Source organism: Caretta caretta, chromosome 18, assembly GCF_965140235.1.
Source record: "Caretta caretta isolate rCarCar2 chromosome 18, rCarCar1.hap1, whole genome shotgun sequence".
NCBI classification, from domain to species: domain Eukaryota; kingdom Metazoa; phylum Chordata; order Testudines; family Cheloniidae; genus Caretta; species Caretta caretta.
Genome location: NC_134223.1, coordinates 10927994 through 10943992, shown reverse-complemented (window position 1 = coordinate 10943992; position 15999 = coordinate 10927994). Strand labels below are relative to the sequence as shown.

At 45.2% G+C, this 15999-nt stretch overlaps 1 protein-coding gene across 2 annotated transcripts in view; it reads right to left on the bottom strand.

Annotated features, from left to right (window-relative positions):
* Positions 1-10685: 10685 nt before the first annotated feature.
* The window catches only part of DHRS3 (dehydrogenase/reductase 3), a 41440-nt gene continuing 36126 nt past the window's right edge, over positions 10686-15999 (bottom strand). For both annotated transcript variants that reach the window (XM_048825361.2, XM_048825363.2), the window contains exons 4-6: positions 15048-15286; positions 13944-14069; positions 10686-12432 (exon numbers count right to left, since the gene is read on the bottom strand). In XM_048825361.2, the coding sequence (XP_048681318.1) occupies positions 12348-12432; positions 13944-14069; positions 15048-15286 (450 nt within the window). In that variant the 3' untranslated portion in view covers positions 10686-12347. The remainder of the gene's footprint in view (positions 12433-13943; positions 14070-15047; positions 15287-15999) is intronic.

Genomic DNA, 15999 nt, shown 5'->3' with positions numbered 1-15999 from the left:
GCAAGTTTGCTACCTACTGAGCAACCAAAATATTAAAAATCGTTAACATGTGGACTCTATTAAGCCATTTAGAAGGAATTCACATTCATTGTTTCATTTGAAATATACAGGTTATAAAACTTAATGACCACATGACAAGGAAACTATATGAAACACTTGGAGATTTACAGAGTAACTGTTAGGATCTTTAAGCAGGTAGGCTGAAAATTGCTTAACGATAGGCAACACAACCTCTGGTTTGAGAGCTGGGATTTTCTGGCAGGTTCTTATTTTGACCCTGCCGACTGGTATTCAGTTACCACAGCAGCACCAAAGTAAAACAGAAACACAGCTTGTATCTTCTTTCAAGGATTTATTTCCTTTGTCCTGTTAACATGCAGTACTGAAAGGAATTGTAAGGATTTTAAAGAAAAGAAAATACCAACGTGATGGCTTAATTTCTCACAGCAAGTGCAGCACAAATGAACAGCAAACACATACCAAGGGAAAATGCAAGACAAAAGTTCAAGACAAAAGCATCCTGAGCGCCAGAGCAAACATTTCCACAACCAAATCCTGAGTCTTTGCATTTCTGGGTCAGTTTAGCACAGCAGCTAGTCTCTCTCTCAATGCCTCTTTCCCTCTTTCCTTCCCTCCCCTGCCCCCGCACGTAGTGCTACATGTCAATGGGCTAGAAGGGACATGTAATAGGGACACGGTTTCAAAAGTCTCTTCTCTGTGTTAACGAACAAAAATAAAAAGTGTGGATCTGCTGCATTATGTGCATTGAGTAGGCGACTGTAGTTTAGGGGACTGAACACAGGGCTGGGAGTCAAGAAAGCCAAGGTGCTGCTCCCACACTAGTCACTAAGTGACACTGGGCAAGTCTCTAAAGGGATCTGTGCCTCAGTTTCCCCATCTATAAAACGGGGACTATAACACTCGATTACGTTTGTAGAGTGTTTTCTGATCTGAGGTGGGAAAGTGCAATACAAAAGATTGTTATGATTGCTGCTTGGCCACAGAAGGCACTTCAGTTATGTACTCAGGTGCTGTGGTGGGGTGTGTGTTTGTGTGTGCAGGAACAATATAAGAAACTCAACAAAACTGAAATCTGTTCTGCAATGAGCAGCAGGGAACAGAAACACCCCCACGTGACTTAGAGGACCAGTCCCACATGATGAATATTAATTCGCGGATCACAAACACCCAAACCATTACCAATAGTCATGGTGAACAGTTCGAAAACAACTCATTTGCTGAAAAACTTTCAGTACAGAAAGTGTTTGTCAAATAAATTTTAAAAAACCTGACGTCTGTTTAAGGATAATTCATAAACAGAAAAAGGGGCTAATTTTGTAACTTGAATTGCTCACTTTCAACAGTTCCCCCAGGAGTAGTGAGGTTCTCCAGGGCAGGTTTTGTCCACCAGTTTAGGGTTAGACGCACCACGATCATCACCTTTTGCTGTGAAAAGGCTCTTTTATGTGCCCGTTTGCTCTACCCACTTTCAGGCATCATCAGCTTCTCCTTCACGAATCTCAAAATGTTTCAGGTTTGACGCCAAACTTCTGTGCTGACTGCAGCCTCGGGTAATTTATTTTCATGCCTAAATCTCTTATTACTAGGTTTAGCAAAAGAGCTGTCACATCAGGGTGTAGTCAACAAATCACGTAATACCCATGATTATTGTGCAAGGCGTGTCCTATTGCCACATTGCCAGTGGAGTAGAGAGGGTTCGTACCTTTCCACTTCTTCAGTGCTGATCTACAAAGGGCCGTGGATGCTAAGCCCGCTCTCGCTCCATCACTGCTACTGGCTCCATGACCTCTGGCGGCATGATTTCCCTTTAGCCAGTTTAGCTCATGGTTCTTCTGAGTAACAATCTTTCCAGGGGCAGGTCCAAGTCCTGCGGCTGGTGGAAGAGAGCAGTAGCTCCTGACCACTGGGTGGCAGAAGCAGCTCTAGCTTGTCAGGCTTTTGTGCCTGGTTCCTTGCACTGTGTGCTTTAAAGGAGCCTAAACTCAAAGATGTTTAAAGTGGGCTGCAATGTTAGCACATGATAAGGTGTGTACACAGGTGAGAGACCGCCTCTGGGGAAGGTGAGGTGAAGGATAATGTGCTTACACAGCACACTGACTCAGAGACACTCAAATTACAGCCCTTCTCAAGGAGAAAAATGGAAGGGGAAAAAATTATGTACACAGGTGTGGCAAGGAAATACCCAGGGCTTCACAAAATCATCCGGTACTGCTGTCAAACCTGCAAAGAGGGAGACCCAGCTAATATAAACTCAGCCTGGCTCCTATGGGCTTAGTCAAAGCAAGGTTCCTGTTTGGCTTCACTTATCTATAGATCAAGTCACTGCAGGAGAAATACACAGAGCGTGTGCGCTCCGGTATCAGAGAGGGATTCAGCTACAAAGTTAGTGCCATGCTGGTGTCTAGGCATAGTTGCGCAGTGCCCATGTGGAGTAGGTAGGTATTGTGTCTGGAGAGGGAAATTGAGGTACAAAAAGGGGAAGTGATCCAACACCACGCACACAGCCAGACTGTGAGTGAGACAGGAGTAGAACCTTGAGTTCAGTGCTTTAAATAGTTTCATGCCAAAGCAAAAAATAAAATTAATAGATCACATAGCTCTAAATGGCAATATGTTTTAGAGGTTTTAATTATAGGGAAGTTTACCCTGCTTACCTGAAAGATTTCCTTTCTTCGAGTAACATGGCCCACATATCCACCGCAGGAAGTACTTCAGTCTACTTGCAGTTTGGGGACAGAACCAGACCTGCCAATCTCCAGCAGCAGGGGACTGCCTCGATCCCTTGACGTCCCCTCCAGTTGTGACAACTTCCACAGCCATGATAATTCCATTCTACTTCCCCAAATACAGATGATCTTAACTGCTCTTTGAAGAAAAAGCACTACAATTTCTCTGACTGCAGACCATGGGGCTAATTTTCTTTGATGAAATAAAACTGTATCTTTGGAAGTCAATTTCCATTTCTATTCTGGATGGCCTGATTGTCACCAAGGTGTCCTGATCTCCGGACCTTAATATGCAAAGAAGCAAATTTTCAGATAAGCACAGATAATTTTTCCTATTTTTCATTGTCTATACTCCACAGATCCATTGCAGTGGGATTTTTCATAGCAGTGTCCCTGCAAGGTGGGAAGCTGGATCATCCTTTAAATAGGGACATACAAAATGAGGTTGGATCTTCTTTATCTTCTCCTGGACAACAAAGTAGCGGAGACAACTTCCGCCAAAAATGGCACTAGCTCAAGGTTGGATGGCCAATATGTAGAAGGTGGTGAATTTATGGACTGATGACCACACAGGTATCTAGCAGATCTCATTATAGGAGACATGAACTCTCTGCCCAGAGATTGTCAGTGGTCTACACATTGGACTTTGATGCTTGACAGAAGGATGAATATTCTATGTTTTTACTTTGGGAATGAATGCCCTGACAGTTGAGGACTACTTGTCTGAATTAAAAGTAAAATATGGGACCTCTTCTGTCAAAGCTCCCAACATCATAAACTCGTCTGATTGGAGATCATTGTTATCAGGAAGTCTGCATAAGAGACAGCAAGTATGACGACACGTGCCATGTGGGTTCAATTGTGGCAGTGCTCTCCGGACCAGAATGATGTTTCAGGGTTGTGTTCCACCACATTGTAGGTAGTTGTCCTAAAGAAGCTTTTAATGTTGGGGTCTGCACAAAACGTCATGTTCTTGAACATACCAAAAACATTGTAGTACAAAGACTTGAACTTTTGCTTGGACGCTCTCACAAACCCACATCAGAGGCATTCAAGGCTACATGTCATTTGGTTGATGTGGCTTATAAACCATGGACTTTCCTTCAGCCAGTAGAATAAATTCTAGGTTGACTTCTTTGAGGTTCCATGAGAGTAATAATTATTTTGTCCAAGTAGCCATTTTGAATCTGTTTGCTGTTGGAGGGATGATTGTTCTTTGCAATAGCAGTCTCCTGTGAAGTAGAGTCCTCAGATGGGCCAGGGCTAGGTTAACTGCGCCTGATAACCATAGCCTCTTTAGCCAGAAAATCATTAAAAAATCACTACCGCTTTCTCCTTCCTAGATTGTTTTGTATGGTCTTGGGGAGCAGTGAAAAAGGTAGGAAGGGATACAGCAGGGACCCTGCCCAGATTTCTGAAAATTATCTATCACCTCACATCCCAGGTCCTGAGACATGGGCTGCTGTTTCCAGATGCAAAGAGATAATCACCATATTGACTTACAATGAGTGAGGATACCTCTATGTGCAGGTTCCTCTCTGCTTAACCCATCTTCTGCCATATGAATCTTGGCGTTCATCTTATCCTTGACTCCTCATTACCAGACCAAGGAAGGAAGAGTGCTCTGAGACCTCAGTAGAGCACCGGGCTCCTGCCAGGGGATGCTGTATGCTCTCTTTTTGCGACCTCTCCATTTTCCTCAGCTAGCATTTGACATAAAGATTGCTCTTAGAAAAATCTGATTCTCTGCATTCAACAGTTGTGGGAACAGAGAAAAGGCAATGGGATCGTGACTGCTCCCAACAGATGTGCGAGGCTGGGATGTAGAGGGGATAACAGGAATTACTATGTTGGGTTTACAGGAACTCTAGTTCAGTGATGCATGTCTGTGCATGAGACCAGCATTCCCAACAGGCTGCAATAAGAATTGGAGTTTTGTGTCTGTGACACTGCTTGTTTTCCATTATGCACATCTTCATGCGCTGTTAACATGCTTCTGAGCTGAGACCTTGAGACCTTGATTTATCCTCAGACCAGGCCTATGACTGTCTTCCCTGGTGCCATATGTCTGTGTTTATCATGAATCCAAGATACTCCAGTGTGTTTGTTTCAGCTCTCTCTGTGGACAGAGCCCTGAGTAACGGAACATTTCAAGAGAGAGACTTGAATTTCCTTCTTCTGTAAAGCCAATATTAATACCACCATGTTCCTGGAAGAGCCCCTGGGAGCACCAGTCAGGTCAAATGGTAATGATTGAAGTTGAAGAAAAAAAACCTACCATCCATACAGAAAGTATGAGAATTGTCCATAAAATGGGGCCATGAAGATGAGCTTCCTCTAGGAACTTGTTCATGTGTTCCAGACAGAGTGCTGCTATCTTTGTTTCTGATTATCTGAGGCTAGAAATAAGACTGAGAACAGTCCTTGATGAGGAATGGGCAATTATCATGCTGATCTGAAGGAGATGAGGTATGGTCTCATTCATGTCTTGGCATTTCCATGGGCTTCTTGAATTTGGCAATGGGACAAAATTGTGTCTGTGATTCTTGCACAACTCTATAGGGTACCCCCCTCTGGATAATGTCCAGAGCTGTTGGTAGCCATTTGCTCCCAGGCTGAAAGAACCTGGAACTAACTGGGGGGGTTAAGTCTGCATAGGGCTGGTTGGGAGTCATGCAGAAAGCTCTGAGGCATCTGCGGGCAACTACTGACCTTGCCTCAGAATTCTGGATTTCTTCCAGCTACCACTTGCGAAGTGGTAATCTCTCTTGTACTTCAGGGACTTGTTATGTGATCTTTATTCTTTTCTGCAGTGTCTGGCAGGAGCCAAGATTGTAAATCTACTTTTCCAATGAGTCTCTGAATAGCCTCAGCTTTCCATAAAGTTTCCCACTGTAGCACTAAAAGAACTGGGAACACATTTGCCTGAGCATCTGGTCTCAATAACAAAGGTCCCATGTACCTGCATGAAACAAATTTGTGTCCCAATAGCTTTTTCAGGGAAAAATCTTTAGTCTATGTGGTTTTTAGCCTGAGAGGGATCATATTTGCAATACCATCCATTCATATGAGCATTGCATGTGAAAGCATGTGGAGGGTGTCCAGTAACATGTAATGCTTTTATTTTTATTTATTTCTGTTGTTAGGCTATGCTGACTGAGAACTTTCAGGCCCTGGCTGCCTGAAAAGGGTCTGTACAGTGAGGAGGCCAAACTTTCAGGTAAAGTAGTTCTCCCAGTTAGAAAAATTGGAGTCCCTAACTATCATGGAAGACAGCAAGGTTCATCTTTGGTGTGATGCCAGGTTGAATTTGGACTAGTGCATTGAGGCACCATACGGCCTTATAAAATGGAGACCAAGGAGGCTAGTAAAAGTAAACAGTAGGTCAAGAAGCCCCCTACTTCCTGTTTGTTCTTCCACATCACACCACAGCCATCTGCTGCAGGAAGGAGGTCGAGGTGGCTTCGAGACACAGCAACCTGCAGCTGGGAACGGTAAACTGACCACTAGGACGTGGTGGCCCACAGTGGTTGCCGGAGGTAACAGGCTGATATTTAGGGGAAGGTGACCACAACAGTGGAAGAGGGTGACAGTCAAGACTTTCCTGGTCTTTAGGTGTGGCGGGAGATCTTTTATCATATCATCCCAGGGAACATGAAGGAGGATAAATAGTCATATCTTGTCTAGGGCTGCAACGGACCACGTACGCCTAGTTTCACAGTACTGCCTAATCTGCCTGAAAGAGTCCATCATCGGTTATGTCTGTTTTTTTTAATTATATATATTATGTGATCCCTTAACTCTGATTCAGATAGCTGGCCTTCCTCCTTGGAAGAGGGATTCCTCTTGTGTGTGTGAGAGCATGTGTGCACTCAGAGAAATCAGCACTGCACTCAGTGAAGGGGAGTAGGGGAAACCAGTGATGATTTTCTTTATTTACATCTCCTTTGGCAGTTTGTCCCTGTGATCCTGCTTCCATGCTGGGGGCTCAGACATTGCTCCAAAGATACTGCCAAGTGGCTAGTGAGCTCCTCGCCCTCAAAAGAGACTGGACTTAGTGTCTTGTCTTCCCAACAGTCCTTCTCTCAGGGAAGGACTGTGAGGTTCAAGAAAGGCTGTGCCCCAGGCTCTATCTCCTTCTATTGTATGGGGTCCACGTGGGGCAGATGGAGCTGTGTTTCCCCTGGAGGTCGCAGGCCGGGCTATGAATAGGGATTGTGTAGTGGGAGGGAGGGCTTGTTATAGAGAGGGAAGCAGCAGGAGGAGGGAGCAGGGCCCAAAGGCCCCTTACTGAACTGTCTGGTGTTGACAGCATCTGGGCCGTGTCCAGACAGGAGAGACAGATCTTTCCTTGTGCCTTTCTCGGCCTGCCTCACTCCCTGAAGCCTGCAGAGGCGCCAGTCAAAGGGGAAGCGAAGCTCGGGTTGCCATTTGTCCAGGTTTTCCTAGGATTGGAGTAGCTCTCCCAGACAAAACGGTTCAGATGTCCCGGGTTTTTGTATCTCGGAGGTGACAACCCTATGTGACGCTGAGGGGACAATCCCCCCAAAAGGCACAAGCAGCCCTGGGACACAGCTGGGAGTTAGATGGACACATTATAGAGCTGAATTATTAGTCAGGAATTTGATAAAGCGGAGAGAGCTTCGCTGTAGCACAGAGGGCCTGGGGAACAACTCAACAGTGGGGAGGCAGCTAAAACTGGAGGGAACTTCAGGGGGGAAAGGCGTTTCCTGCTGCCAGTGACTTATAGTGCTGGCTCTAATCCCAGCTGCAAGGCGGTTGAAATACCCAGACCTGTGGGTCTTCACACGATGGAGAACGTGGCTGTAAAGAGATCACTTTTGACACGGCTGTTTGCTTGGTGACACTGGCAGCCGAAAATACAAGAGTTTACCCTCGTTGGCATCTTGCCAGACGCCAAAAGTTTATGACAGGCTCAGCCAAAGAGCGACAATATTTATCACCTTGAATCAGTTTATTAAAACCAGTGCTGGCATGCAAGGAAACCAAAAAATACAAAGTGCCTGATGCAAGGCTGCCCTGTTATCCTTTTTTCAGGCAGAAAAGCAGCTTGATTTCAATGAAAGAAAAATAACATTGGGCCAAATTCCCACAGGTGTGTCCCCACTAAAGACAAAGCACCCACTTAGGCGGAGTCTGAATTTGGCCTGTTGCTTTTGGAGATTTGGCAAGTGTTGGACGATCTGTTAGTACCTGAACGTGGGGGTGGTGGGAGCAGTCTGAAAGGCTTGTAAACCTAGATCGAATCACTCCCACCTACATGGATTAACACATTACAGAAAAGTATACAAGCTTTTCTTTGCAAATGCTGCAGTCACTTGCCCAGGCAGGCGCTACAGTCCGAGGAGGCCTATGTGGATAGTTTCCGCCAATGCTTAACTTGAAGAAAGAAATGGGGGTGCAGGACTCCATTGCATCGAGGGGAGCTCACTCTCTTCTCTGGATTCTTCTAAACCGACTCATCATAAAGGATACAGCTGAAGAGGGCAATTTTTTTTGCTTCTAAGTGCACCAGGTTGCACTTAGTGGCATGGCTTTTCATTTTGGGGAGGGATCGCTCAGTGGTTTGAGCACTGGCCTGCTAAACCCAGGGTTGTGAGTTCAGTCCTTGAGGGGGCCATTTGGGGCACAAATTGGGGGGTTGGTCCTGCTTTGAGCAGGCGGTTGGACTAGACCTCCTGAGGTCCTTTCCAACCCTGATATTCTATGATTAAAAAATGTGAAGTGGGGAGGATCAGTGGCCTCACTTGCAAGGGAGTACTCCCATCCCCCATCCGCCCCCTCTGCAAATTACCACGTGCAAATACCAGCCTCTGACAACACACAGCACTGCCATATGCCCCCACTTAAACCCCAGGCACCCTGCAGGCTTTACGTCAGGACAGAACAAGTCCCAAAGTTTTCCTAGCAATCTAGTTCTAAGAGGGGCAGCAACAGCCTCCTGCTCAGGAAGAAGAAAATGCACTGTGGGTACTTTTCTATTGGGTCACACATTGGAATAAGTCGAGAAAACCTGAAAAGTTTTGCTAATTTCACAGGAGACCTCGACGGCCTGTTCCTGCAGCCTCATCTTGACTCCTTCTCCGACAGGCTAATAAATATATACCTCTGTCTTAGATTTATTCCAGACCCTCTGTTTGACATCTGGCTACAAGATGGTGGCACTGAAATGTGCAATAATGATATAGGGATTAAAAAAAGGGTGGAGAGAGCAGGGAAAACCAAAATTAAAATAAGTGGAAGGGCGGAAATTCTTTTGAGAAAGCCTTAAGGCTTCTACAAAGCATGCCTGCATGAGCCGTGCCTCCAGCTTACCCGCCTTACGTCTGAGGGGACAGAAGACCTCAACCAGCATTCCAGAGGAGGCGCTCCGTGAAACAAAGTCTTCAGAATGTATCCAGCCAGGCAAGACACTAGTTCATAAAGGCGCAAAACATTCCTTCTCTTCGCACCAGAGGGAGGGATCTTGTCCAACTCGAATTCTAAAGAGAAGCGCCAATGTTTTCCTTGTTATTTTCTGTTTGCTGCATACCTCTCCCCCACTGTGACTGCTATTTGACCTGCTGTCCGCTCAGAGACCCTGAGAGGTGGGGAGAGCTAAGGGGGTGTGTGCGGGGAGGGGAAGGGTGAGTCTCGGGTGGCATTTGACTCGTTCATATTCATTAGAAAGAAACAGACAGCACTCAGTGTACAGAGAAGGAGCAGGGATGGGGGGTTTGGTATATTCTGTGGGAATGCCTCTTTACCGCCTTTTTGAATTGGCATGTCACTAATTAATGGAACCTCAAACCAAAGTTTTAATTTAAGGGTCCCCAGCAGGGAAGCCCTCTTCCACCAATTCTGTTTGTTCTTACAGCTGCAAGGCTGGCATGCCTGATCATGGATAATGAGAAAATATACAGGATTAGATGGGGAGAGGAGGGCAGCGTTCCCTCTCACCCCAAATGGATCTCAATACAGATGGTACCTTTGTATTCCTGGCAGATCCCTGGAAGGGCTCTCTCATGAACTAACTAGAGCTCTTGCCAAATTCTCCTGCTTCTCAGAAAATAAATAAACCTCCAAGAGCCCACTGGGGGAGCACTGGGGGTGCAGAATCACAGAGACTAAATGCACCTTTGCAATCTCTCCACAGAGCTGCAGATATCTAGGGAATCAATACAAAACCCCACTGTAGGATGCCTTTTCAAAGCAGATGCCATAATTAAGCTTTGTGATCCTGACCTCAGGGGGAAAGCACAGTTAATCTCCAATAGCTAGGGAAGTTGGATGCCATCATGGCAATAATGATCCCTCAGACCCTGATCCTGCAAAGGGACCTACTGACTTCTCTGGGACCCTATGTAGGCAAAAAAGTCTGCATGGATCGATTTCTTTGCAGGATCGGCCTCTCAAGCCTGATCAACACTAAATTTAAAGTTAAGTCCACCCCACTGAGCAGTGTAGTTAACCCAGCGTAACCCCCGGTGTAGACAGCGCTAGCTCGATGGAAGAATTCTAGCTACTGCCTCTTGGGGAGGTGGATTAGCTATACCAACAGGAGAACCCTTCCTGTCAGCGTAGGCAGTGTCTACACAGAAGCGCTACAGTGGTGCAAGCTGTGCCACTAACATTTCAAATGTAGACAAGGCCTTATGTCCGTGGGGCTTCCCGCAGCTCCAAATGGCCGGGAACATCAGCAAAATGTCTCATGGCCCGCATGAGGCCCATGGGCTGCCCACCACTGCCTTAGGTTGTGGAGCTCGCAAAATCCATTCATTGATGAATCTATATGGATATACACCAGCCAGGGATCAGACCGTCAGATTTTAAAAGTATCACCAAGTCTAGCTCTTTGCTCTCCATTCTACACAATAGAACAAAGAGAGTATCCAAATGCACAGATCCACTTCCAGCTTTTCCAACGAAACACAGATCTCCTCTAGAAACAGATGTTTTATTATGTGGATTCTTCCTCTCGTCTTTACATTTTTGCAAGTAACCTCTCCAACTGTAAGCAAACAACATTTTGCTCCCACCATTTGAGGACTGCAAAGCACTTGACAAACATTAAGGAACCAAGCCTCACAACAATCTTTGCTGAAGCACAATGAGAGAAGTGACTTGCCCCGGGGGTCACACACGCAGTCTGAGGCAGAGCTGCAAACAGAAGGCAGGAATCCTACCTCACGCTCCAGTGCTTTAGCCACAAGACTGTCCTTAAAGCACTTTTCTTGAGGTGCTCGCCGATCACACCTGCGGCCAAGCTTTGCTGCAGTTATGATTAATACCTCTCTCGGTTGTGTTCTCTTATGTTTAGGACGTGGTAGTATGCCCAGTGCTGCACGATGGATCGGTCATGGGGATGTGTAGCTGTACTTTACTGGGTTGTTAAAGAAACTGTATTGTACAAAAAAATAACAAGAACAATAAAAATGAATGTCTCGTTGGGAATTCTACCTCACTGCTTCCTCCCCTTTTTGGCTCATTTAGGGCTTGATCCAACTCTCACATAAGTCATTGGAAAGATCCCCATTGATTTCAATGGGGGTTACATCGGGCCTTTGCTCATTGCGCTTCCCACCTTCACATTTCATGTCCATGCGTATCATCCTTCTACTTTTTGGAACATATTCCATTTCCTTCTCTGTGCGGGTTGATCAATGGGATTTCTCGGTGTAAGGACTGCTTGCATGAATAAGGGTGTGCCGAGGAAGGCCCTAAGGTTAATTTGTTCCCAAGCCAACACTGACTAAATGAGTGGAAATCTAGGGATTATTGCTAAAAGGAAATTATATTTCACCACAAATGAACAAAAATATTCAGAAGGACAATTACTTTCTGTATATGATTTCAGCGGTAGGCGGGACCTTCCACTATTCAGATTGTCCATCTCATGAAATATGTCTAGTCACTCCTCTTTCTGAGCTTGCCACTTCAGCCTTTGGACAGGCAACAATAAAGACTTGCTATGGCTAGCGCTGTCCTTCCACACTCAGGCTTCTTGAGTGGCCCCTGAGCGGACCAGCTATTTGCTCCTGTCCAGAGATGCAGAAGGAATGAGCGGAACAATCTGCTTCAATGGCTGTAAAGTACAGCCACCCAATGCAGTGAGCGGGGAAAAAAAGTGGGGTCCCAATAAACACCCTTAGCTAGTAACCCTGCAAAGCCATTTTTTAAATTCTCATTCAAAAAGCTGATCTGAAATCAACACTAGTTGCTCTTCCTGTTTCTGTGAGCAGAGTGGGGAGGGATGTGCTGCACCCTGGTTGGAGCAGCCTAAGGGTACAATTAAAACGACAATTAAATCATAAAACTATGAGCGGATGTAAGAATCAGACTCTAAAGAACTAAACATTGTACAAACATCTCAACGTTTTTGTTGTTCTTCCCAAAAGTCCAGTCTAGCCATGCGGTCCTGTGCAAAGGTCGTGTTGCTATGGATATGCCCTGCAAGAAATTTGTTGCCTGACAGCAGCACAAGTCACACGAGCAAGGCAGGCTAAAAGCCAAGACCGTTGATTCACAATCTTGTCAGGATTTTGCTGCTTGTGTTGGCTTCATTTTAGAATGAACTATGACCTCTAAGTATGACCAGGTCTATGTTCGCCCTTTAAACGTGTTCATACAGGTGTAGCTTCCAGAAAACTTGTGGATTTCTTCAAGTGCTGACCGAGGGAGAATGCTGCAGAGAAAGAAAATAAACACACTTTTTAATCTGTTCAAATGAGAAGACGCAAACACACACACACACACACAATGTGGCATGAGGCAGTCATCTTTCCGTCAGAAATACCAAGGGTCCAGTCTTGCAAGCTGCGTGTTTCCAACAACTTCGGTGGGATCTGAAGTTGATCCGAACCTGGAATGACTGGCCCTAAGGGAGAAAGTGCTATAGAGTCTCTTCCTACTAAGAGAGAGCTTACTAAACAGGCCCTGGTAGAACAACGTAACCTGTAAGAAGGCATCATTCCCAGCCTCTGTTTCCCAGAAGCTGGGAATGGGCAACAGGGGATGGATCACTTGATGATGACCTGTTCTGTTCATTCCCTCTGGGGCACCTGGCATTGGCCACTGTCAGAAAACAGGACACTAGGCTAGATGGACTCTGGTCTGACCCAGTACGGCCGTTCTTATCTACATTTCTTAAATTGCAAGATTCTGTTCAATGTTATAAATCTTGAGAATTTATATTGAGAATCAATCTATATATTTATCTTGAATACCTATCTATCTGTTTAGGTATTTACTTTTTTCATCCCATGGTCCTGGTCTGAATGAAGTGCTTTTTTCCTGTTGTCTTTTGTGCTGACAAGCTAAATGAATAATTCATAACAAATAATATATTTGACAGGTGCCCATTCTTCTTCTGGTTGTAAAGTGTCCACGAATGGAGCAAGGTTTTCTCAGATTTATTTGGTATTCAAAGGTATTTAACATATGTTGAGAATTTTGTTCACTTTTGGTTTCCTATCTGAAATCTGGGATGTGTCATTTAGTTGCGATTGGTGACATAAGTCACATGGCAATGTTTCAGTTCTGTGATTGGATGAGCTCTATTTTTAGATGGTTTCTGGTCTCAGTGCTCACAGAAAATAAATTTAAAATGTGCTGTCCTCAATTATTTCAGTGAGAGAGACTAGGGTTCATTTTCTGCACACAGTTTCAAGTTCCCTTAAAAAATTGATCACATAAAAATAATTAATTTTGGTTTACATTTTTATGTTCTCATAGCTTTACAGAAAGAGTGGTCTCCAAATAGAAATGAGAAGGTGTATATTTTATACATTTTGTACAGTTGCTAGAATCTGGAGAGGGGGTTACTAAATAAAAAAATCAAATAGATAAATGGGTTAATAAGTAAGAAATTTCCTGGAAACAGATTGTCAGTACAGATCTCAGGGATCTGTGAGTTTTGAGGGCTGGATCTGCTTCCTCATTGGGGGGGGTGGGGACACATACGCAGATGTAACAAACTTAAGACAACTCTACAAATGGAACCGTGCAAAGTTTTCTCCCCATCCTTGATGCCCTCTGGCTTCTGTGGGAGGGGACAATCTGGTCCTAGGTAATTACTGTATCATGCAACTGTCAAATGAGATTTGGCTTAGCAGACAGAAATCGGGGTTGCCTCCCATCTCTGCCCAAAGGGTAAAATGAGTGGGTCAGGCAGCCACAGAGAAGTGAAATATTTACCTTTTCAAGATGACAAGTACATGCATTGTCCACGGAAGGAGGAGGAAGGCTTGGTTCAGCTGAACAGCTTTTACTGTTCTCCTGGCCACAGTCTCTGGCTTCAGTGGAGGGAAAAGATTGGGGAACCTGAGTGAAGAAATTAAGAAGTAAACTCATTACCTAATTAGGGTGCAGTACAATCCCAGTCCTTGGGCTCTCCGAGCTGCTGCCAGCATTCAACCACCCCACAAAACTGTCAGGGAGGAGCAGAGAGAGGATGAGACCCTGGTCCTATCACTCACTACCCAAACCAGTAAAGCTGGGCTGGCATCAAGGCCGAGGGGAGCATATGCTGCATCTTATAAGAGGGCATAACAGGGGCCGCTCCCTCCTCTTCCTCTCTCCTGCCTTTTTCTTGGATTAAATTACTGGCAGGCGAAAGACAAAAACCAGATGCTCCCATGCCTCTTAATACCAGGAACATGGATTTCCAGCTCCCAACGGCGACGTCACATTGCACCATTCACCACGGCGGAGGGTGCACAAACTGTGTTAGCAATTCATATTAAGAGATACGGGTCCACCACTGGTAAAGGGTTAATTTTGGCTAGTCATTAGCCCCTTGAAAACCGTTAACTTTCGTAGGAGCAGGCTAGGGTCCAGTGCCCTTCTCACCGCTGTCAGTGAAACTCTTCGCCATTCATTCCAGTGGGGGAGGATTGAGCCCCTCAACAGGAATAAAGAAGGAACAAGGAACTTGTTGTGTGGATTCCCAACTTGTAAGACTGTTCGCCCCTTTGAACAACCTCAGACATCAGTTTGATTCCTCTGCTCTGATGTCCACAGCTGGCTCCCAGTGCAAAAGTCACTTCTAATTTTCTCTCTAGAAACAATTGCCTGGAAGACACCCTCCCATAGGAAGGACAAATTGAACTGTACACGTTAGGAGTGTACCAGCAAATCAGAAGAACCAGCCTGATGGCTCCAGGAGGCCTAGACTGACCCCTCTGCTCACAGGCAGCCAGATCAGATATCAAATTCTCTTTAAAAAACCCCAGGCATTAACGAACATGTTCAGCTGATTAATTTCAGTGAGATGATTTACACCATCTCCCCTGGACTGACCTTATTCTCATGCCCTGAAACATCTCTGTGCTGGTGTGGAATGGCAGGACTGTTGTAGCATTCACTCCAGGACAGTCCAGCAATCCCAAGGTCAGGCTTTCCATAAAGGCAAAGGAAGAGGCTTTGGAGGTGCAGTAGTCAATGGCACCAGGGATGGCTGACAAGGCCAAGACAGAGTTCAAGCAAACAATGTGCCCATTCTGCAGCTCCAGCATGCGTGGCAGGAAGGCCTTGGTGGTCTGTAAAGGAACGGAGAGAGAAACTAAAAAAAAACCTTCACAAAGGAGAGACACAACAGGAATTATAGCCACTAAGAAAACAAGCCTAGTGATGCAGGGCCCAATTGTGCTTTCCGTTGTTCAGGGGTATGCGGAGTAATTACATTCAAACTCCATGCTTCAGGCCCCGCTTCATACTGAAGGGAGCCTCGCTGCTCTGTGAGTGGTTCCAAAAAGCCTCAGTTAACCTGATTCCCGTGAACAAAACCAAATCTGTGCTATCACAACCCTAAGCAGTGCACAAAATAAAAGGCAATAAAGATCATGCCCTGTTCTGCTCAGATGCACATTATTTAGGGTAAAGACTTCAACATGGAGAGGAACAACACAAGTACATTAGTTTTTAACGGATCTAATTAGAAACTGAATGAGTTTAATGCAAGCTCTCTTCCTTGAACAACGCAGCCATGCATCTGGTCATGTTTCGCTTATGTTCCAGATGTGCATCAAACAGAGAAACTCTCTTTTGTGCGCCTGGGATTTCTCAAAGGAAATCAGAGTTTTTCTTGTAAGTCACAGGGTGAGTTTAAAAGAGCATCAGAGGCATTATAATTACTGGAAGCCTTTAATATGGTATTTTAGCAGAAGTAACTGAAATCAATTTGAGGGAATCTGTCAAACTCAATTTTTTCCTCAGACTTCTCTCCTCTGGCCTTTGCCTTTCACATTGTTTT